Source organism: Pristiophorus japonicus, chromosome 4 (genome assembly GCF_044704955.1).
Source record: "Pristiophorus japonicus isolate sPriJap1 chromosome 4, sPriJap1.hap1, whole genome shotgun sequence".
NCBI classification, from domain to species: Eukaryota; Metazoa; Chordata; class Chondrichthyes; family Pristiophoridae; genus Pristiophorus; species Pristiophorus japonicus.
The window spans coordinates 4,323,112-4,345,199 of NC_091980.1; the positions used below are offsets into that span (position 1 = coordinate 4,323,112).

At 49.2% G+C, this 22,088-nt stretch overlaps 2 protein-coding genes across 4 annotated transcripts in view; both read left to right on the forward strand.

Annotated features, from left to right (window-relative positions):
• LOC139262814 (TBC1 domain family member 9B) overlaps nucleotides 1-7,611 on the forward strand; it is a 112,656-nt gene extending 105,045 nt beyond the window's left edge. For both annotated transcript variants that reach the window (XM_070877973.1, XM_070877974.1), the window contains 2 exons: nucleotides 1,005-1,108; nucleotides 5,265-7,611. In XM_070877973.1, coding sequence (XP_070734074.1) covers nucleotides 1,005-1,108; nucleotides 5,265-5,972 — 812 coding nt within the window. In that variant the 3' untranslated portion in view covers nucleotides 5,973-7,611. The remainder of the gene's footprint in view (nucleotides 1-1,004; nucleotides 1,109-5,264) is intronic.
• A 13,952-nt stretch (nucleotides 7,612-21,563) lies between these two features.
• The window catches only part of mrnip (MRN complex interacting protein), a 55,904-nt gene continuing 55,379 nt past the window's right edge, over nucleotides 21,564-22,088 (forward strand). For both annotated transcript variants that reach the window (XM_070877976.1, XM_070877977.1), the window contains exon 1: nucleotides 21,564-21,703. In XM_070877976.1, the coding sequence (XP_070734077.1) occupies nucleotides 21,644-21,703 (60 nt within the window). In that variant the 5' untranslated portion in view covers nucleotides 21,564-21,643. The remainder of the gene's footprint in view (nucleotides 21,704-22,088) is intronic.

Consider the following 22,088-nt stretch of genomic DNA (forward strand, 5'->3'; position numbering starts at 1 on the left):
CATGAAACACAAAAGGTTAGTGTGCAGGTACAGCAAGTGATCAGGAAGGCCAATGGTATCTTAACCTTTATTGCAAAGGGGATGGAGTATAAAAGCAGGGAAGTCTTGCTACAGTTATACAGGGTATTGGTGAGGCCACACCTGGAATACTGCGTACAGTTTTGGTTTCCATATTTACGAAAGAATATACTTTGGAAGCAGTTCGGAGAAGGTTCACTAGGTTGATTCCGGGATGAGGGGGTTGACTTATGAGGAAAGGTTGAGTAGGTTGGACCTCTACTCATTGGCATTCAGAAGAATGAGAGGTGATCTTATCGAAACGTATAAGATTATGAGGGGGCTTGACAAGGTGGATGCAGAGAGGATGTTTCCACTGATAGGGGAGTCTAGAACTAGAGAGCATGATCTTAGAATAAGGGGCCACCCATTTAAAACAGAGATGAGGAGAAATTTATTTTCTCAGAAGGTTGTAAATCTGTGGAATTCGCTGCCTCAGAGAGCTGTGGAAGCTGGGACATTGAATAAATTTAAGACAGAAATAGACAGTTTCTTAAACGGTAAGGGGATAAGGGGTTATGGGGAGCGGGCAGGGAAGTGGAGCTGAGTCCATGATCGGATCAGCCATGATCGTATTAAATGGCGGAGCAGGCTCGAGGGGCCGAATGGCCTACTCCTGCTCCTATTTCTTATGTTCTTATGTAGGGTTCTTTGTCTCAACTCTTAGGTGAAACCCTCCTCTTTACATGTCTTTCCTGTTTATCCTCCCAGGTTTGGAGCCAGACAGGTCATTCTTGGCCGTCAGAGGTTTCGCCCTGTCTGTTAGCAGTTATTTATGTTCACGCTGTTCAAGTAACTTTAGCTATTGCACCATCTTCAATTCAAACACCAGTCTGAAGAGACTTTTTGGTCTCGAGTTATTTCTTCCACTTCACAATTTCTTACGCGCCGCTCTCTGTTGTTGGCTAAAGTCTGCTCTCTCACTAAGCAACCTTATCTCTACACAGACGAGAAGGCCGCTTCGCAGGATTACAGATACCACCTGAGGATGTGGGCTCGCGAGAAAGAAGACCCAAAGGAGAACATCAAAGAGTTAACCAAAATGAACCAGGTACCAGCTCCAACCGTGTGGCTAATGGAGAGTCCTGCGTTTCCACAATGACCCAAAGTGATTATTGACCCAATCAATACAGCCAACACACTGTTGTTCTATAGGCGAATGTTGCAGCCACAGTCCACAAAGCAAGATCTCACATATAACAACAACTTGCATTTATATGGTGCCTTTAAATTAATAAAACTTCCCCAGCCGCTTCACAAGCGATTATCAAGCAAAATTTGACACTGAGCCACATAAGGAGATATTAGGGCAGATGACCCAAAGCTGGGTCAAAGAGGTCAGTTTTGAGGAGCATCTTAAGAGAGGCGGAGATGTTTCAGGAGGAAGTTCCAGAGATTGCGGCCCAGGCAGCTGAAAGGAGATAAAGCACCAGTTACTCTATTTTATTATGGATAAATATTGGCCCCAGGACACCGGGGTTAACACCCCTGCTCTTCTTCAAAATAGTGGCCATGGGATCTATTACATTCACCTGAGAGAGCAGACGGGGCCTCAGTTTAACATCTCATCCAAAAGATGACACCTCCGACAGTGTAGCACTCCCTCAGTACTGCCCCTCCAATGGTACAACTCCCCCTCAGTACTGCCCCTCCGACAGTGCAGCACTCCCACAGTACTGCCCCTCCAACAATGCAGCGCTCCCACAGTACTGCCCCTCCTACAATGCAGCACTCCCTCAGTACTGCCCCTCCAACAATGCAGCACTCCCTCAGTACTGCCCCTCCGACAGTGCAGCGTCCCCTCAGTACTGCCCTTGTGACAGTGCAGCACTCCCTCAGTACTGCCCCTCCGACAATGCGGCGCTCCCTCAGTACTGCCCCTCCGACAGTGTGGCACTCCCTCAGTACTGCACCTCCGACAGTGTGGCACTCCCTCAGTACTGCCCCTCCGACAGTGTGGCACTCCCTCAGTACTGCACCTCCGACAGTGTGGCACTCCCTCAGTACTGCCCCTCCGACAGTGTGGCACTCCCTCAGTTCTGCACCAGGAGTGGATTATGGGGCTCAAGTGTCTGGAGTGGGACTTGAACCCACAATCCTCTGACTCGTGAACAAGTGATACAATTGGAGCAAGCTGACACTGTGTTTGAGAGATGAATTAAGTGGGAATCTTAACTATGAGAATACATTTTGATATGATGCTGGCATTTAGAATATTGTGTATTTATCCAGCTTCCCCTTAAATGCATCGATGCTATTCACCTCAACCCCTCCCTGTGGCAGCGAGTTCCACATTCTCACCGCTCTCTGGGTAAAGAAATTTCTCCTGAATTCCCCATTGGGTTTATTCGTGACTATCTTATATTTATAAAACTTCTCTAATGCCTCTATATCCTTTTTATGATATAAGAGCACAAGAATTCGGAGCAGGAGTCGGCCATTCGGCCCCTCGAGCCTGCTCCGCCATTCAATGAGATCACGGCTGATCTTCGACCTCAACTCCACTTTCCCACCCGATCCCCATATCCCTCGATTCCCTTGATATCCAAAAATCTATCGATCTCAGCCTTGAATATACTCAGAGACTGAGCTTCCACAGCCCTCTGGGGCAGAGAATTCCAAAGATTCACCACCCTCTGAGTGAAGCAATTCCTCCTCATCTCAGCCCTAAATGGCCGACCCCTTATCCTGCGACTGTGACCCCTGGTTCTAGACTCCCCAGCCCGGGGGGAACATCCTCCCTGCATCTACCCTGTCTAGCCCTGTAAGAATTGTGTATGTTTGAATGGGATCACCCTCATTCCTCTAAACTCTAGGGAATATAAGGCCAATCTACTCAATCTCTCCTCATAGGTTATAGGAGACAGAAAGCAGGAAACTATAGACCAGTTAGTAGCCTAACATCTGTCGTTGGGAAAATGCTGGAGTCCATTTTTAAGGAAGCAGTAGCAGGACATTTAGAAAATCATTATGCAGTCAGGCAGAGTCAGCATGGTTTTATGAAAGGGAAATCATGTTTGACAAATTTGATGGAATTCTTTGAGGATATAATGAGCAGGGTGGATAAAGGGGAACCAGTGGATGTGGTGTATTTGGATTTCCAGAAAGCATTTGATAAGGTGCCACATAAAAGGTTACTGCACAAGATAAAAGCTCACGGGGTTGGGGGTAATATATTAGCATGGATAGAGGATTGGCTAACTAACAGAAAACAGAGAGTCGGGATCATTTTTCGGTTGGCAAACAGTGACTAGTGGGGTGCCACAGGGATCAGTGCTGGGGCCTCAACTATTTACAGTCTATATTAATGACTTGGATGAAGGGACTGAGTGTAATGTAGCCAAGTTTGCTGATGGTACAAAGATTGGTGGGAAAGCAAATTGTGAGGAGGACACAAAAAATCTACAAACGGATATGGGTAAAGTGAGTGGGTAAACATTTGGCAGATGGAGTATAATGGTTGGAAGAATGAAAAAGCAAATTATTATTTAAATGGGGAGAGATTACAAAATGCGTACAGAGGCATCTGGAGGTCCTTGTACATGAAACACAAAAAGTTACTATGCAGGTACAGCAAGTAATCAGGAAGGCAAATGGAATGTTGGCCTTTATTGCAAGGGGGATAGAGTATAAAAGCAGAGAAGTCCTGCTACAACTGTACAGGGTATTGGTGAGGCCACACCTGGAGTACTGCGTGCAGTTTTGGTCTCCGTATTTAAGGAGGGATATACTTGCATTTGAGGCAGTTCAGAGAAAGTTCACGAGGTTGATTCCTGAGATGAAGGGGTTGTCATATGAAGAAAGGTTGAGCAGGTTGGACCTATACTCATTGGAGTTTAGAAGAATGAGAGGTGATCTTATTGAAACGTATAAGATTCTGAGTGGGCTGGACAGGGTAGATGCAGAGAGGATGTTTCCCCTCGTGGGGGAATCTAGAACTAGGGGGCATAGTTTCAGAATAAGGGAACGCCCATTTAAAACTGAGATGAGGAGGAATTTCTTCTCTCAAAGGGTTTGTGAATCCGTGAAATTCTCTGCCCCAGAGAGCTGTGGAGGCTGGGTCATTGAATATATTTAAGATGGAGATAGACAGATTTTTGAATGACCAGTGAGTCGAGGGTTATGGGGAGCGGGCGGGGAAGTGGAGTTGAGGCCAGGATCAGATCAGCCACGATCTTATTGAATGGCGGAGCAGGCTCGAGGGGCCGAATGGCCGACTCCTGCTCTTATTTCTTATGTTCTTATGTAATCCCCCCCATCCCAGGAATCAGTCTGGTGAACCTTCGTTGCACTCCCCTCTATGGCAAGTAAATCCTTCCTTAGGACACAATACTCTAGGTGTGGTCTCACCAAGCTTAACATAGCTTCTCTGCTTTTCAATTCTAGCCCTCTAGAAATGAACCCCAATACTTAGTTTGCTTTTTTATGGCCTTACTAACCTGTCGCTACTTTCAGTGATGTATGTGTCTGTGCCCCCAAATCCCTCTGTTACTCTTCCCCATTGAGACTTCTTATCTAAAGAATGTGTGACCTCCTTATCCTTCCTCCCACAATGCACCACCTCACACCTATCTATATTGGTTCATTTGCCAATTATACGCTCATTCTGAAATGTTTTTAATAAATAGCTATATTAATATGATATTAATAGGCTGAATGGGCCTCCTCCTGTTCCTGTGTAACAGGCTCGAGGGGCTGAATGGGCCTCCTGTTCCTGTGTAACAGGCTCGAGGGGCTGAATGGGCCTCCTCCTGTTCCTGTGTAACAGACTCGAGGGGCTGAATGGCCTCCTCCTGTTCCTGTGTAACAGGTTCGAGGGACTGAATGGCCTCCTCCTGTTCCTGTGTAACAGGCTCGAGGGGCTGAGTGGCCTCCTCCTGTTCCTGTGTAACAGGCTCGAGGGGCTGAATGGGCCTCCTCCTGTTCCTGTGTAACAGGCTCGAGGGGCTGAATGGGCCTCCTCCTGTTCCTGTGTAACAGGCTCGAGGGGCTGAATGGCTTCCTCCTGTCCCTGTGTAACAGACTCGAGGGGCTGAATGGGCCTCCTCCTGTTCCTGTGTAACAGGCTCGAGGGGCTGAATGGCCTCCTCCTGTTCCTGTGTAACAGGCTCGAGGGGCTGAATGGGCCTCCTCCTGTTCCTAACGCCGTTCTCCGTAGTTTCGCAAGCTTTTCCTCTATTGACGGTGTTTATTTCTGTGACCCACAGGAGCAGTTTATCGAGATGTGCAAGACCCTGTACAACCTGTTCAGCGAGGACCCAGCCGAGGCGGAGCTGTACCAGGCCATAGCAACCGTCGCCACGCTGCTGTTGCAGATCGGGGAGGTGGGCAAGCAGTTCTCCAGCCCGGCGGCCAGGCGGCCGAACAGCGACGGGGACCACCAGGGCTGGAGCGTGCGGGGCGAGGACGGGGCCTGTACCCCGGAGGCGGCCCTGGTGGGGGGTGTCCGGCCCCCGCCCAGGGCGGGCGGCGAGTCGGAGGGGGCCGGTGATGCCGCGAGGGCCCAGGTGGAAGGCGCGAGGCCGGCGGAGCGGGCGGCCAGGGAGCGGGAGGCCTCAGCCGCCCAGCTGCTGTCCGACGAGGAGGCGCGGGACGACACTTCCATGTCCTCCTACTCCATGGTCAGCTCGGGCTCGCTGCCCTGCGAGGACATCTCCGAGGACACGGTGCTGGTGGGCTGCGAGCAGGCAGCGCCGCCGGAGGGGGTCCCCAGGCAGGCCGGCAACGTCGACGCGGCCTGGTCCATCTCCTTCGAGCAGATCCTGGCCTCCGTGCTGACCGAGCCGGCCCTGGTCGGCTTCTTCGAGAAACGGGGCGAGGTAGGGCCCAAGGTCGCCAAGTGCAAGAGTCAAAGGGCGATGGAGAGACAGGTCAGCTCGTCCAGTGACCAGGAACTATCGCCAACGTCTGGCTGACTGAAACCCCCCCACTCCCCCAACCCCCCCCCCACCACCTCACCCCCGCCCGATTATAAGAGGACTTTCGCTGTCCCACCTGGCCACCATTTTACACCCATGTAACCGTCAGCAGCCTGAATTTACTCCAGGTGGTGATTTCCCTGCAACGATCTTAATGTATTTGCCTCGTGGGTTCTTTGCTTAAGAATTCACAGCAACACATTGCTATAAAGAACTAATTGGTTTATTAGCAAAAGGTTTAACTGTTATATATGTAAACTTGTATTTACTCTGTACAGCCACCAGAGGGCTCATCCCCTGGAGTCCTAAGAGATCCCATCCTCGTCGTCAGTTATGTATGAAGAAAGAGTCAGACTGCACATTGTGAACTCTAAGTTATGTGTGACCTTAGTCTTTTATTGCAGGTCTCCAGAGTGCCTCTCCAACCTGTGGGGCCTCCTTAAATACCTGTGCTCCCAAGGGATTATGGGATCCATTGGGACTCCAGGGGCTGAGCCCTCTGGTGGCTGTACAGAGTTAATACAAGTTTACATATATAACATTAACAATCACACTACACATTACCAGTTCAACCACTTGCCCCATCGTGGATCCCACGAACCCAACTGGCCGGGGTTTTATTGAGTCTTGTGAACATCACGTGACTGGCTAAGCCACTCCCAACTCAACAGCTCTGCAATTATTTTAGTTTAACCTATACTTAATCAAGGGGGCAGCAAAACCAACAAATTAACCTTTAGACATTAAGTGGTTGAAATTAAAATGTTGTTGCCGGGGGTGGTGATGCACTCCAGTCCCTTTGGTGCCCACCTCTCGCGGAAGGCCGCGGGCGTACCGGTGGACACCGCGTGCTCCATCTCCAGGGACACCCTGGCTCGGATGTAACCGCGGAAGAGAGGCAGGCAGTCGGGCTGAACGACCCCCTCGACTGCCCGCTGCCTGGAGCGGCTGATGGCCCCCTTGGCCGTGCCCAGGAGCAGTCCTACGAGGAGGCCCTCCGACCTGCCCGCTCCCCTCCGCACAGGGTGCCCAAAGATCAGGAGCGTGGGACTGAAGTGCAGCCAGAAATTGTCAGCAGCTCTACAAACCTGTGAGCATTCTCACTGGTGCACACATTTCAAGCGGTTCGGAGTATAGGTCCCCCTCATGCCACAGACTGCCACTGATTTACCCAAACGATCGTGCTGTTCTCTGTCTGCAGTGATGCCCCTTCTACATTCACCTAACCCGCACCCTTCGCCAAAAGCAGAGGCACGGCGGTAGGGAGTCACTTGCACAGGGCTCATGGCCTGCCTTCGCATTCCTCTGCTTAAAGACAAATACCGTATCTGTAAGCGACAGAAACAGAAAACAGAATGGAAAGAAAGACAATTTTGTCCGACCATTTTATTACTCCCTCCGACTGTTGCCATGTGAAGACTTCTCGCGATCGCTTGCCGTTGTAAAAGCTATTTGCACCTTATATATATATATATATATATATATATATGTTCCTGTAACTGTACCTTCTAAGTCAGACTGTGTATCAGTTCCCTCCCTGTAGTCCGAGGTTGCAGAAGCCCACACATAGCTGCGATACTTGTAACCAGAGTTTTTATGATGGGACTGAATTACTCGGGGTGAATCCAGGGATGGGGGAGAGGAAGGAGAGAGGGGGGGGGAAATATCCGTGCTTTAAAACTCAACAAAACTGTGAAAGAAAGGACCTGATCAGTATTTTCGGGGGGGGGGGGAGGGCGGGGGGAGGATCGGGGTAGGGTGGGGGGGCGGGGCAGTATTTGAACCTTTCAGTAGTTGAAAGATTGAAGCTTATGGGCCAGGCACTAATTAAACAAAGTCTCATCCAAGGTATCCCTGAGCTTTTCATTCAAACACTGGGAGGGGTCAGAGGGCAAAAGTCAAGGTGAAGCTCAGGACCTGAATATTTGCCCATTTTTAGCCTTTGGGTTTTGCCTGTATTTAGTTAGGGTCAGTGAGGGGTTAACGCAGGCTGTGTGTCCTTGGCCATTTACAGCCGAGCAGCACTGCCTATTTTATTGGGTTTCATTTATTTGGGACCGTGTCGAGTTGTGCTGAGAGTCACACGGGATGAAAGTCAGATGGTGGTGAAGGAGTGGCCATTGAACCGGGGTGGGTGAGACTGAGGAGCGCCCTGAGTTCCGGTCACTCTGCCCTCGGGCACCAGGGGCCGTTGGGCCACATGTTCCGGTGGTTATTCTGTGAGTGTGTGAGAGAGAGGCCAGGAGTATCAGCGGGGCATTTGACTGGACTGCTGAGCTCAGGAGGCGATGTGGAGCGTAAGTCAAATGCAATCCGGTCCACACCCCCCACACACATACACTCACACACATATACACACACACATATACACTGACAGTCACAGACTGAGACACACACATATACACACACACATATACACTGACAGTCACAAACTGAGACACACACATACACACATACACTCACACACATATACACACAAACATATACACTGACAGTCACAGACTGAGACACACACATACACTCACACACATATACACACAAACATATACACTGACAGTCACAGACTGAGACACACACATACACACACACATATACACAAATACACTGACACACACATATATACACTGACAGTCACAGACTAAGATACACATACAAACACACACATACACACATGCTCACATACACTCACACACACACACTCACACAACATACACTAAGACACACATACACTCACACACAGACACACACACTCACTCTCACACACACTGACACACACACACACACCGCTGACACACAGACTGAGACACGGACACAAACACCGAGAGTCTCACACACACACATTGACAGACACCGAGAGTCACATACACACACACATACACGAAACACTGACACATAGACACACTCACAGACACACATTGACAGACACAAGACACAGACACACACAGACATGAGACACAGACACACACACTGACATACAGACACGGACAGATACACAGACACACGCACATACGTACACGCACATACAGACACACACACACACACTGAGAGTCATACACACATAGATCACAGACACAGTTTCCAGCGGGGCTCCCTGGACAGTGATCAGGAGTAAGGACCTGGATCCAGCCCAAGTTGTCACTCTGAGTGGACGGTGACGTTAGCCTCCGCTTTCTCAGGATGATGTGTTTGTTGATACATTACTTTGCTCAAAGCTGTCCGGAGACTCCACCCTCCTCATTGCTCACTACATTAACTCTAATCTGAGTACCTGCCCATTTAACCTGAACGTGATAGGTCTTTCATTATAGAACGATACAGCACAGAAGGAGGCCGTTCGGCCCTTTGTGCCTGTGCCGGCTCTGTGACAGAGTGATCAAGGACTAATGATTACCGTTTAATCTGTAAAAAGATTCATAAATTAACATTCATGGACTAATCTAATCTAACCCACAGACCCCCTCACCCACTGACCCTGTCACCCACTCACTCCGTCGCCCACCGACCCCCTCACCCACCCACTGACCCCCTCACCCACTGACCCTGTAACCCACCCACCGACCCACTCACCCCATCACCCACCCACCGACCCCCTCACCCACTGACCCTGTCACCCACTCACTCCGTCGCCCACCGACCCCCTCACCCACCCACCGACCCCCTCACCCACTGACCCACTCACCCCATCACCCACCCACTGAGAATCCTCACTCTTATCGAGGAGCTGGTCTGCTGGCTCTGAGCTTGTTAAATTTTATCATCGGTAGAGAAGCCAACCATTTTTTTATTGTTAAATATTTCTTTGCACTTTGATATAAACACTCAGGTTGTGTTCATTAAAAAACACGTGCTGTAAAAGTTGCAAACTATGTACCTGTATTTCAAATTGTCCTTTACTATTCGATCGAACTAAATCTAAAATGTCACGTGGGTAAAAGTTTTGAAAGTGTGAAAAACGAAAGCTCGTTTAGTCAGGCTGGTGTTTCCAGTGTGTGGATTCCTACAACCTGATTTTACAGAGTGTCTCCGTGAGCTTACTATTTATTCACTATAATACATCATCCTGGCAAAACGTTGGAATGCAGCAAAGTCTAACACCATTTGTGTCGTAATGTGATGTCAGGAGTTTACAGATTCATTTTATTTTGGTAGGGACTTCCACTTTTTAAAAAGACAAATTAACATTACATTACAACGTTGCCTAACTCTATTTCTCTCCACAGACGCTGCCTGACCCGCTGAGATTTCCAGCATTTTCTGTTTTTAGTTCAGATTTCCAGCATCCGCAGTATTTTGCTTTTGTATTGGTGTTTAATTCACGGCCACTTCTCTTCGAGGAATGCCCACCTTGAAAAAGTCCTGCTCTTCCCTCAGACGGGATTTCTGTTTGTCTCTTTTACCTTTGTTCATCTTCTGAGCTGTTAGTTCCCTTTCTCGTGTTTGATCGAGTCCATTACATCTCTGACTTTTCCGGTTCTGACCATGGATCACAGACCCGAAATGTTAACTCTTTCTCTCTCCACAGATGCTGCCTGACCTGCTGAGATTTGACAGCATTTTCTGTTTTTATTACATTGCCGTTGTTGGGGGGTGGGGGGGGGGGGGCTGTTGGGAGAGTTACTGCGAGCTGTGGGGATTATGGATTGGGAGTATCGGGGCTAAAGCTCTCATCTCCAACCCTCACTCTTTCAGGCACCGGCTTAGTGTCATTTAAGTTGCAAGCTAGAGAGGGGGTTTGCCAAATCTGGTCAGACCTGAGGGGGTACACCCTCACTGTGCCCCACCTCCCCACGGCCAATCGAAAAGCGCACAGACTCCTGGTTTCCCGATTGGCTGATTCTTGACTGTAATCTTCCATTTGCCTTCCTGATCACTTGCATGTTAATTTGTTAACACTGCATGTTAACCTTTTGTGTTTCATGCACGAGGACCCCAGGTCCCTCTGTACTGCAGCATTTTGTAATCTCTCCCCATTTAAATAATAATTTGCTTTTCTATTTTTCCTACCAAAGTGGATAACCTCACATTTTCCCACATTATACTCCATCTGCCAAATGTTTGCCCACTCACTGAGCCTGTCTGTATCCCTTTGCAGACACTTTGTGTCCTCTTCACAATTTACTTTCCCACCTGTCTTTGTATCATCAGCAAACTTGGCTACATTACACTCAGTCCCTTCATCCAAGTCATTAATATAGATTGTAAATAGTTGAGGTCCCAGCACTGATCCCTGTAGCACCCCTCTAGTTGCAGTTTGCCAACCGGAAAATGACCCATTTATCCCGACTCTGTTTTCTGTTAGTTAGCCAATCCTCTATCCATGCTAATATATTACCCCCAACCCCGTGAGCTTTTATCTTGTGCAGTAACCTTTTATGTGCACCTTGTCAAATGCTTTCTGGAAATCCAAATACACCACATCCACTGGTTCCTCTTTATCCACCCTGCTCGTTACATCAGCAAATTTGTCAAACGTGATTTCCCTTTCATAAAACCATGCTGACTCTGCTTGACTGTATTATGATTTTCCAAATGTCCTGCTACTGACTGTAATGTCAAACAGCCCATTCCCCCCATCTCCCAATTTTTTGAATAAGCAATAAACAAAATTGTTTGAAGAAAAGTTTTTTTTTAAAGAACACGATTTATTGTTTATTCAGCGACCCCCGATGGTTTTTATTCCCGGGTGTTGCAGTGATGTCCCGGAAATGAATTTTAATCCCCCTGGAGAGTCCCGGGCATCGCTGGAGGTTTGGTAACCCATGTGCAGATCGTGGGGATGTAAATTCTCTTGTTCGGTGCCACAGTCCAGACAAGGACACTTCGAGATCATCGCATCATCGGCGTAAACTTACATTTGTGGCCACGCTAAGTCCGATACCTCTGCTTTCACCGCGATTTACTAAATCCTCAGGATTACCCTGGGGTTTTGTTTAACCTGTTTTCCCTTCCCCCATTTACTCTCGAACCAGCCGAAGAGCTTCATATTCCATGGGAATACTTGGGATAAAATATTGCATTTGCACCCCGATTCTTTTTTTTTGTAAATCACGAGAAAATTTGTTGCAGTAATTTCTCAAACGGCGCTGTGCTGAAAATGACCCGCTTGCAGATTTCAGCTTGTCTTTTGCCTCGCTCTCCCCTTCCCGGAGTCTCGGCCAGCTCGGGGAACCTCCCAGCGCCTCATCCAGCCGACCATTCCGGACATGCTAAGCCGAGACTCATTCGACGTAGAGTGGGGCAGGGGAGGGTGGGGAAAGAGAGCAGCGAGTGACTCACAGCCGAGCCGGGTTGTGTGTTCGAGCAGCGAGTGTCGTACCCACGCTGGGAGCCACCGACATTGGCACAGACCAGTTCTGGTCACCACATTACAGGAAGGATGTGATTGCACTGGAGAGGGTGCAGAAGAGATTTACGAGAATGTTGCCTGGACTGGAGAATGTTAGCTGTGAGGAAAGGTTGGATAGGCTGGGCTTGTTTTCTTTGGAAAGAGGAGGCTGAGGGGAGATTTAGTTGAGGTGTATAAAATTATGAGGGGCCTGGATAGAGTGGATAGGAAGGACCTATTTCCCTTGGCAGAGGGGTCAATAACCAGGGGACATAGATTTAAAGTAATTGGGGGGAGATTTAGAGGGGATTTGAGGGGAAATGTCTTCACCCAGAGGGGTGTGGGGGTCTGGAACTCACGGCCTGAAAGGGTGGTAGAGGCAGAAACCCTCACCACATTTAAAAAGTACCTGGATGTGCTCCTGAAGTGCCGTAACCTACAGGGCTACGGACCGAGAGCTGGAAAGTGGGATTAGGCTGGGTAGCTCTTGGTCGGCCGGCGCGGACACAATGGGCCGAATGGCCTCCTTCCGTGCTGTAAATGTCTATGGTTCTATGGCGCGATATCGAACCTGTCACCTGACTGCTCCGTGCGGCTCACAACCACGTTGGTCGTCATGGACACCAACCGACCCATGTGGGACGAAGGAAGGGCAGAAGCAGGGTCGGTTTGCGATTGCATGTTCTCCCACAAAGCTGAGGCTGCACGGAGTGTAGCGGCAACATTCCATTTTCCAAAAGTGGAAGGGAAAAAAAACATTTGCAAATGGCGCACCTTAAGCCTTAAGCATGAAGGTGCAAACCCTGGCACAATTCTGAACAGTTCCGATTTGCTCCTGATTATCTGCAGATATTAAACCCTTTGAAATTCTGGGTCTGTGCACCATTAAATAGCGTCCTCTAATGCCGATGATTCACTGAGCAGTCTTAATCGCATCCTTGGCTGCCAATTTATTTATTTTGAATGGAAAGGAGATGTAATTGGAATATTTTTATTGTCCTTGCCTTGTTGATGTTACTGTATTGGTCTGATTAATGGACCAGGATTGAAATAAAAATCGGAATTCAGCACTTTAACGCTGTTTGTCCCATTTGTCTGTTCATTTCAACTCTTCTCCAGTATGTACCATCTCTGGCTGCACCTTTCCCAGGAAAGGGGGAGGGGGAGGGAGGAAAATTTGCATTTTCGGCCAATGGGAATCGGGGAAAACTCCCCACTGGCTGGAGACCAATCATCACAGCCTCAGGACATCGCTGCAGGAGTTCCTCAGGGCAGTGTCCTAGGCCCAACCATCTTCAGCTGCTTCATCAATGACCTTCCCTCCATCATAAGGTCAGAAGTGGGGATGTTCGCTGATGACTGCACAGTGTTCAGTTCCATTCACAACTCCTCAGATAATGGTGCAGTCCGTGCCCGCATACAGCAAGACCTGGACAACATTCAGGCTTGGGCTGATAAGTGGCAAGTAACATTCATGCCACACAAGTGCCAGGCAATGACCATCTCCAACAAGAGAGAGTCTAACCACCGCCCCTTGACATTCAACGGCATTACCATCACCAAATCCCCCACCATCAACATCCTGGGGGTCACCATCCTCTCCTGTTGCCTTGTTGTTCTTGAGCTGGCGGATGGCCTTTTCTACCTCTTGCAGGGGTTGGCCGTGCCACATTGTTCGCATGCCCGACACAAGATTCCCAAAGCAAGCATTCTACTCCGAACTCCCACACAGCAAGTGAGCCAAAGGTGGGCAGAAGAAACATTTCAAGGACACCCTCCCTGATAAAATGCATCATCTCCAGTGACACCTGGGAGTCCCTGGCCAAAGACCGTCCTAAGTAGAGGATGAGCATCCGGGAGGGCGCTGAGCACCTCGAGTCTCGTCACCGAGAGCATGCAGAAAACGAGCGCAGGCAGCGGAAGGAGCGTGCGGCAAACCAGTCCCACCCTCCCTTTCCTCCAACCATTGCTTATCCCACCTGTGACAGGGACTGTAATTCCCACATTGGACTGTACAGTCACCTGAGAACCCACTTTTAGAGTGGAAGCAAGGGTCTATGGAGCATCTTCCGTTTCGGATGCCCCCAAAAGTTCGTCACCATCCTCCGTCTGCTCCATGGCGACATGCAGGCCGTGATCCTTACCAACGGATCCACGACAGACCCAATCCACGTCCGGACCGGGGTCAAGCGGCTGCGTCATCGTCCCAACCCTCTTCTCAATCTTCCTCGCCGCCATACTCCACCTCACAGTCAACAAGCTCCCCACTGGATTTGAACTAAACTATAGAACCAGTAGGAACCTGTTCAACCTACGCCATCTCCAGGCCAGATCCAATATCACCCCAACCTCTGTCGTCGAGCTACAGTACGTGGACGACGCCTTTGTCTGCACACATACAGAGGCCACACTCCAGGACATAGTCGACATATTTACTGAGGCGTATGAAAGCATAGGTCTTATGCTAAACATCCATAAGACAAAGGTCCTCCACCAGCCTGACCTCGCCGCACAGCACTGCCCCCCAGTCATCAAGATCCACGGCGCGGCCCTGGACAACGTGGACCATTTCCCATACCTCGGGAGCCTCTTATCAATAAGAGCAGACATTGATGTGGAGATTCAACATCGCCTCCAGTGCGCCAGTGCAGCCTTCGGCCGCCTGAGGAAAAGAGTGTTTGAAGACCAGGCCCTCAAATCTACCACCAAGCTCATGGTCTACAGGGCTGTAGTAATACCCACCCTCCTGTATGGCTCAGAGACATGGACCATGTACAGTAGACACCTCAAGTCGCTGGAGATATATCACTAATGATGCGTCCGCAAGATCCTACAAATCCCCTGGGAGGACAGACGCACCAACGTTAGCGTCCTCGACCAGGCCAACATCCCCAGCATTGAAGCACTGACCACACTTGATCAGCTCCGTTGGGCAGGCAAATCGTTTGCATGCCAGACATGAGACTCCCAAAGCAAGCGCTCTACTTGGAACTCCTTCACGGCAAACGAACCAAAGGTGAGCAGAGGAAACATAGAAACATAGAAAATAGGTGCAGGAGTAGGCCATTTGGCCCTTCGTGCCTGCACCACCAGTCAATATGATCATGGCTGATCATGCAACTTTAGTACCCCATTCCTGCTTTATCTCCATACACCTTGATCCCTTTAGCCATAAGGACTACATCTAACTCCCTTTTGCATATATCTAACAAACTGGCCTCAACAACTTTCTGTGGTAGAGAATTCCACAGGTTCACCACTCTCTGGGTGAAGAAGTTTCTCCTCATCACAGTCCTAAATGGCTTACCCCTGATCCTTAGACTGTGTCCCCTGGTTCTGGACTTCCCCAACATCGGGAACATTCTTCCTGCATTTAACCTGTCCAATCCTGTCAGAATTTTATATGTTTCTGTGAGATCCCCTCTCATTCTTCTAAATTCCAGTGAATATAAGCCTAGTCGATCCAGTCTCTCCTCATATGTCAGTCCTGCCATCCCGGAATTAGACTGGTGAACCTTTGCTGCACTCCCTCAATAGCAAGAATGTCCTTCCTCAGATTAGGAGACCAAAACTGTACACAATATTCAAGGTATGGTCTCACCAAGGCCCTGTACAACTGTAGCAACACCTCCCTGCCCCTGTACTCAAATCCCCTCGCTATGAAGGCCAACATGCCATTTGCTTTCTTAACCGCCTGCTGTACCTACATGCCAACCTTCAGTGACTGATGTACCATGACACCCAGGTCTCATTGCACCTCCCCTTTTCCTAATCTGTCACCATTCAGATAATATTCTGCCGCCTTGTTTTTACCACCAAAGTGGATAACCTCACATTTATCCACATTATACTGCATCTGCCATGCATTTGCCCACTCACCTAACCTGTCCAAGTCACCCTGCAGCCTCTTAGCATCCTCTTCGCAGCTCACACCGCCACCCAGCTTAGTGTCATCTGCAAACTTGGAGATATTACATTCAATTCCTTCGTCAAAATCATTTATGTATATTGTAAATAGCTGGGGTCCCAGCACCGAACCCTGCGGCACCCCACTAGTTACTGCCTGCCATTCTGAAAAGGACCATTTATTCCCACTCTTTGCTTCCTGTCTGCCAACCAGTTCTCTATCCACGTTAATACATTACCCCCAATACCATGTGCCTTAATTTTGCACACTAATCTCTTGTGTGGGACCTTGTCAAAAGCCTTTTGAAAGTCCAAATACACCACATCTGCTGGTTCTCCCTTAACCGCTCTACGAGTTACATCCTCAAAAAACTGTAGAAGATTTGTCAAGCATGATTTCCCTTTCATAAATCCATGCTGACTTGGACCGATCCTGTCTCTGCTTTCCAAATGCGCTGCTATTGCGTCTTAATAATTGACTCCAGCATTTTCCCCACCACCGATATCCGGCTAACTGGTCTATAATTCTCTGTTTTCTGTCTCCCTCCTTTTTTAAAAAGTGGGGTTACATTAGCTACTCTCCAATCCATAGGAACTGATCCAGAGACCATGGAATGTTGGAAAATGACCACCAGTGCATCTACTATTTCTAGGGCCACTTCCTTAAGTACTCTGGGATGCAGACTATCAGGCCCTGGGGATTTATCGGCATTCAGTCCCTTCAATTTCCCTAACACCATTTCCTGACTAATAAGGATTTCCCTCAGTTCCCCCTTCTCGCAAGACCCTTGGTCCCCTAGTATTTTCAGGAGGTTATTCATGTCTTCCTTAGTGAAGACAGAACCAAAGTATTTGTTCAATTGGTCTGCCATTTTCTTGTTCCCATTATGAATTCACCTGATTCTGACTGCAAGGGACCTACATTACTAGTCTTCACTAATCTTTTTCTCTTCACATATCTATAGAAGCTTTTGCAGTCAGTCTTTATGTTCCATGCAAGCTTACTCTCATACTCTATTTTCCCCTTCCTAATTAAACCCTTTGTCCTCCTCTGCTGAATTCTAAATTTCTCCCAGTCCTCAGGTTTGCTGCTTTTTCTGGCCAATTTATATGCCTCTTCCTTGGATTTAACACTTTCCCTAATTTCCCTTGTTAGCCACGGTTGAGCCACCTTCCGTTTTTTATTTTTACGCCACACAGGGATGTACAATTGTAGTAGTTCATCCACGTGATCTTTAAATGTCTGCCATTGCCTATCCACCGTCAACACTTTAAGTATCATTCTCCAGTCTATCCTAGCCAATTCACATCTCATACCATCTAAGTTTCCTTTCTTTAAGTTCAGGACCCCAGTCACCGAATTAACTGTGTCACTCTCCATTTTAATGAAGAATTCTACCATATTATGTTCACTCTTCCCCAAGGGGCCCCGCACAACAAGATTGTTAATTAATCCTCTCTCGTTAGTTGGTTCCTTGACATATTGGTCTAGAAAACCATCCTTTATACACTCCAGGAACTCCTCCTCCACAGTATTGCTACCAGTTTGATTAGCCCAATCAATATGTAGATTAAAGTCACCCGTGATAACTGTTGTACCTTTATTGCATGCGTCCCTAATTTCCTGACTGATGCCATCCCCAACCTCACTACTGCTGTTTGGAGGTCTGTACACAACTCCCACTAACGTTTTCTGCCCTTTGGTGTTTCGCAACTCTACCCATATAGATTCCACATCATCCAAGCTAATGTCTTTTCTTACTATTGCGTTAACCTTCTCTTTTCCTTTCTGTCTATCCTTCCTGAACATTGAATGCCCCTGGATGTTGAGTTTCCAGCCTTGGTTACCCTGGAGCCATGTCTCCGTTAGCAGCTATCTGCGCAGTTAATTCATCCACCTTATTACGAATGCTCCTCGCATTGAGACTCAGAGCCTTCAGGCTTTTTTTTAACACTTTTTGTCCTTTTAGAATTATGTTGTAATGTGGCCATTTTTGATTTTTGCCCTTGATTTCTCTGCCCTCCACTCTTGTTTTTCTCCTTCCTACCTTCAGTTTCTCCCCCCTTTTTACTTCCCTCTGTCTCCCTGCATAGGTTCCCATCCCCCCATTTTAATTTAAACCCTCCCCAACAGCACTAGCAAACACTCCCCTTAGGACATTGGTTCCGGTCCTGCCCAGGTGCAAACCGTCCGGTTTGTACTGGTCCCACCTCCCCCAGAACCGGTTCCAATGTCCCAGGAATTTGAATCCCTCCCCCTTGCACCATTCCTCCAGCCACGTATTCATCGGAGCTATCCTGCAATTCCTACTCTGACTAACACGTGGCACTGGTAGCAATCCTGAGATTACCACCTTTGAGGTTCTACTTTATAATTTAACTCCTAGCTCCCTAAATTCAGCTTGTAGGATCTCATCCCGTTTTTTACCTATATCTTTGGTACCTATATGCACCAGGACAGCTGGCTGTTCACCCTCCCTTTCAGATAATATTCTGCCTTCCTGTTTTTGCCACCAAAGTGGATAACCTCACATTTATCCACATTATAATGCATCTGCCATGCATTTGCCCACTCACCTAACCTATCCAAGTCACCCTGCAGCCTCTTAGCATCCTCCTCACAGCTCACACCACCACCCAGCTTAGTGTCATCTGCAAACTTGGAGATAGTACATTCAATTTTTTCGTCTAAATCATTAATGTATATTGTAAATAGCTGGGGGCCAGCACTGAACCTTGCGACACCCCACTAGTCACTGCCTCCCATTCTGAAAAGGACCCGTTTATTCCTACTCTTTGTTTCCTGTCTGCCAACCAGTTCTCTATCCACATCAATACATTACCCCCAATACCATGTGCTTTAATTTTGCACGCTAATCTCGTGTGGGACCTTGTCAAAAGCCTTTTGAAAGTCCAAATACATCCACTGGTTCTCCCTTGTCCACTCTACTAGTTACATCCTCAACAAATTCTAGAAGATTTGTCAAGCATGATTTCCCTTTCATAAATCCTTGCTGACTTGGACCAATCTGTCACTGCTTTCCAAATGCGCTGCTATTACATCTTTAATAATTGATTCCAACATTTTCCCCACTATCGATGTCAGGCTAACCGATCTATAATTCCCTGTTTCTCTCCCTCCTTTTTTAAAAAGTGGGGTTACGTTAGTTACTGTCCAATCCATAGGAACTGATCCAGATTCAATAGAATGTTGGAAAATAATCACCAATGCATCCACTATTTCTAGAGCCACTTCCTTAAGTACTCTGGGATGCAGACTATCAGGCCCTGGAGATTTATTGGCCTTCAATCCCATCAATTTCCCTAACACAATTTCCTGACTAATAAGGATTTCCTTCAGTTCCTCCTTCTCGCTAGACCTCGGTCCTCTAGTATTTCCGGAAGGTTATTTGTGTCTTCCTTAGTGAAGACCAAACCAAAGTATTTGTTCAGTTAGTCTGCCATTTCTTTGTTCCCCATTATAAATTCACCTGATTCTGACTGCAAGGGACCTACATTTATCTTCACTAATCTTTTTCTCTTCACATATCTATAGAAGCTTTTGCAGTCAGTTTTTATGTTCCCTGCAAGCTTCCTCTCATACTCTATTTTCCCCTTCTTAATTAAACCCTTTGTCCTCCTCTGCTGAATTCTAAGTTTCTCCCATTCCTCAGGTTTGCTGCTTTTTCTGGCCAATTTATATGCCTCTTCCTTGGATTTAACACTATCCCTAATTTCCCTTGTTAGCCACAGTTGAGCCACCTTCCCCGTTTTATTTTTTACGCCAGACAGGGATGTACAATTGTTGAAGTTCATCCATTGCCTATCCACCGTCAACCCTTTAAGTATCATTTGCCAGTCTATTCTAGCCAATTCACGCCTCAAACCATCGAAGTTACCTTTCTTTAAGTTCAGGACCCTAGTCTCTGAATTAACTGTGTCAATCTTCATCTTGATGAAGAATTCTACCATATTATGGTCACTCTTCCCCAAGGGGCCTCACACAACAAGATTGCCAATTAATCCTCTCTCATTACACAACACCCAGGGACCCAACATTACAAGAACACTCTCAAAGCCTCCGTGATAAAGTGCAACATCCCCACCAACACCTGGGAGTCCCTGGCCCAAGACCGCCCTAAGTGGAAGAAGTGCATCCGGGAGGGCGCTGAGCACCTCGAGTCTCGTTGCCGAGAGCATGCAGAAACCAAGCGCAGGCAGCGGAAGGAACAATCCCACCCACCCCTTCCTTCACCTGTGACAGGGACTGTAATTCCCGTATTGGACTGTTCAGCCACCTAAGGACTCATTCGAAGAGTGGAAGCAGGTCTTCCTCGATTTCAAGGGACTGCTTATGAAGGGAGTCATCATTGACCAGAAACTTAACTGGACCAACCACATAAATACTGTGGCAACGGTATTTGATGTGACGTGTGTGAGACCTCCCACCCACAGGGGGCACTGACCTCCCACCCACAGGGGGCACTGACCTCCCACCCACAGGGGCACTGTGCCGGGCAGTGTGTGTGAGACCTCCCACCCACAGGGGGCACTGACCTCCCACCCACAGGGGGCACTGTGCCGGGCAGTGTGTGTGAGACCTCCCACCCACAGGGGGCACTGTGCCGGGTGGTGTGAGTCTGACCTCCCACCCACAGGGGGCACTGACCTCCCACCCACAGGGGGCACTGTGCCGGGCAGTGTGTGTGAGACCTCCCACCCACAGGGGGCACTGTGCCGGGCGGTGTGTGTGAGACCTCCCACCCACAGGGGGCACTGACCTCCCACCCACAGGGGGCACTGACCTCCCACCCACAGGGGGCAGTGTGCTGGGCGGTGTGTGTGAGACCTCCCACCCACAGGGGGCACTGTGCCGGGCGGTGTGTGTGAGACCTCCCACCCACAGGGGGCACTGTGCCGGGCGGTGTGTGTGAGACCTCCCACCCACAGGGGGCACTGTGCCGGGCAGTGTGTGTGAGACCTCCCACCCACAGGGGGCACTGTGCCGGGCGGTGTGTGTGAGACCTCCCACCCACAGGGGGCACTGACCTCCCACCCACAGGGGGCACTGACCTCCCACCCACAGGGGGCAGTGTGCTGGGCGGTGTGTGTGAGACCTCCCACCCACAGGGGGCACTGTGCCGGGCGGTGTGTGTGAGACCTCCCACCCACAGGGGGCACTGTGCCGGGCGGTGTGTGTGAGACCTCCCACCCACAGGGGGCACTGTGCCGGGTGGTGTGAGCCTGACCTCCCACCCACAGGGGGCACCGTGCCGGGCGGGCGGGCTGAAGGCGCGAGTTTGACCTCCGGCCACGCGGGGGCGCTGTGATTAGCTTGAAGTTGCCGCGTCTCCATGGACACGGGCCTAGGCCTCGGGCTGCGAGTCGGTGCCGAGGCCGAGAGAGAGAGCGGCGCGGCTCCCACACAGCCGCGGCCATGGCTCAGCGGTTCCAGGCGCTGAGATGTTGCTTCTGCAAAACTTACCAAGTGCAGCAGGTAAAGGGGGAGGGAGAGAGGGAGGGGGCAATGGAGAGAGAGAGAGAGAGAGAGAGAGGGGGGGTAATGGATGGATGGATGGAGAGAGAGAGAAAAGGGGGGCAATGGAGGGAGGGAGAGAGAGAGGGGGCAATGGAGGGAGGGAGAGAGAGAGAGGGGGTCAACGGAGAGAGAGAGAGAGAGAGAGAGGGTAATGGATGGATGGATGGAGAGAGAGAGAGAAAGGGGGGCAATGGAGGGAGGGAGAGAGAGAGGGGGCAATGGAGGGAGGGAGAGAAAGAGGGGTCAATGGAGGGAGGGAGAGAGAGAGGTCAACGGAGAGAGAGAGAGGGTAATGGATGGAGAGAGAGAGAGGGGGGGTCAATGGAGGGAGAGAGGGGGGGCA